At 39.7% G+C, this 1,457-nt stretch overlaps 1 protein-coding gene across 1 annotated transcript; it reads left to right on the plus strand.

The window, feature by feature from the left end:
* The first annotated feature begins 124 nt into the window (after positions 1 to 124).
* LOC111665561 (run domain Beclin-1-interacting and cysteine-rich domain-containing protein-like) lies at positions 125 to 1,448 on the plus strand. Its single transcript, XM_023420609.2, has 2 exons — positions 125 to 320; positions 783 to 1,448. Exons 1-2 carry the CDS (start codon positions 173 to 175, stop codon positions 905 to 907), a joined length of 273 nt encoding a protein of 90 aa, XP_023276377.1. The 5' UTR covers positions 125 to 172; the 3' UTR covers positions 908 to 1,448.
* Positions 1,449 to 1,457: the final 9 nt, after the last annotated feature.

A 1,457-nucleotide genomic window follows, 5' to 3' on the forward strand; every position in this document is an offset into this window, starting at 1 on the left:
TGGTTTGATTGGAAAAACTACAAAAATTCTGTAAATCCTTTGTGAAATAAAGGTTTAGAAAAAGTACAATGAAGTTAGTCTTCTCTCCTGGCTTATTTCTAATTTGCTCTGTGTTCTGTAGGAGAACGCTCATTTCAGCATTTCAGAGTCCCTTATTGCAGCGATCGAGCTGATGAAGTACAACCTGCGGCGTCAGGAGGAGGAGGGCGAGGAGGAGGGAGACAGTGACTGTGAGATTCAGCAGCTCAAGCAGAAGATCCGCCTGCGCAGGCAACAGATCCGTCGCAGCCGCCTGCCGCCCTGCACGACCTCCCAGCACAGTAAGTCAGCATTAGAAGTGGGGTGCAGTTAGATAAAAAACATAATCATCTGTACAGGTGCACAATGTTTCCTTCATGTGATTCTTGGTCGACAAAAGACATTTCATTTTGATTATTTGCTATTCTGGTCATTTAATGGTGAGTAAGCTTTATTAGATATCTTTTGAAAATGACACCTCTGTTGTAACACGCTAAAAACAAAAATACATTGATCTTGGACTAGATTTTAACAACAAATCCTAACAAATGGGTGCATTCACCTACAGAGGAACAAAACCTCGACTAAAATCTTAGATGTATTCAACATATGTCTCATTCTCAAATCTTTCCTCTTGGCTCAATAAATTAGTCTCACTGGCATCATAGGGTATATATTGTATAATTGTCATCTGTTTCTATTGATTTCTGTCGTTCATTTGTCTCATTCTTTGTTTTGTCTCTCGTCTCCTTCCACTCCTGCAGTTTTTCACTCCACTGACAGCGGAGGCTCCAGGAGGAGCTCCCAGGATTCCTACCAGGGCCTGTCTGACTCCGGCTCAGCTGAGGAGGTGGAGGAGTGTGAACTGAGAGGTAGAGAGAGGGAATGAGGGAGCACCAGGGAAGCCTTTCACAGAGGGGGAAAAGAACAGACAACAAATTAGATTTTTCTTTTGGATTAGTTATTAAGTGTCACAACTGCTAAATCAGTGTGACCATGTGAACTTCTTCACTCATTTTGTGGATTTGTCATTTCAGCCAGCATCTTTTTATTTGATTATGAAAAGGCTACAGCTACAAATTTTAACTTTAATGTAGTGTTAACATCTATTTGGGAAAAAGTTTTCCATTTTAAAAGAAAAATGCTAAGAATTCATTATCTATCTGTGTGAATGAGTTTCTTTCTGTTCCAGTCATAATTCATACCCTCATCACCACACTGTCTTCATATTACTCACCAAGCATGTCATGTTTTACCATGGCCCATAAACTTGGACATCTGAGTACAAAGTCTGTAGTGTTTGGGACAGTAAAATGATTTTATTAGTGTTGCTATTTATATAGACATTACAGTCATGAAATTATACATCTAGGATTATTTTGGTCACAACATTTAAAGGGTGTGACTGGTGTTGGAAAGCTACTTCTGTATTCCAGGCA

This window comes from Seriola lalandi, unplaced genomic scaffold, assembly GCF_002814215.2.
Source record: "Seriola lalandi dorsalis isolate HSWRI2012SDOR001 ecotype SW California unplaced genomic scaffold, Sedor1 jcf7180002002293, whole genome shotgun sequence".
In the NCBI taxonomy this organism is placed as follows: Eukaryota; Metazoa; Chordata; class Actinopteri; order Carangiformes; family Carangidae; genus Seriola; species Seriola lalandi.

What these genes read in the sequence shown, in the direction of transcription:
- LOC111665561 (XM_023420609.2), top strand. Translation starts at nt 173, where the DNA reads ATGAAGTACAACCTGCGGCGTCAGGAGGAGGAGGGCGAGGAGGAGGGA. An exon ending in CTGCACGACCTCCCAGCACA is followed by an intron (nt 321 to 782) that starts GTAAGTCAGCAT and finishes CCACTCCTGCAG; the next exon opens with TTTTTCACTCCACTGACAGC.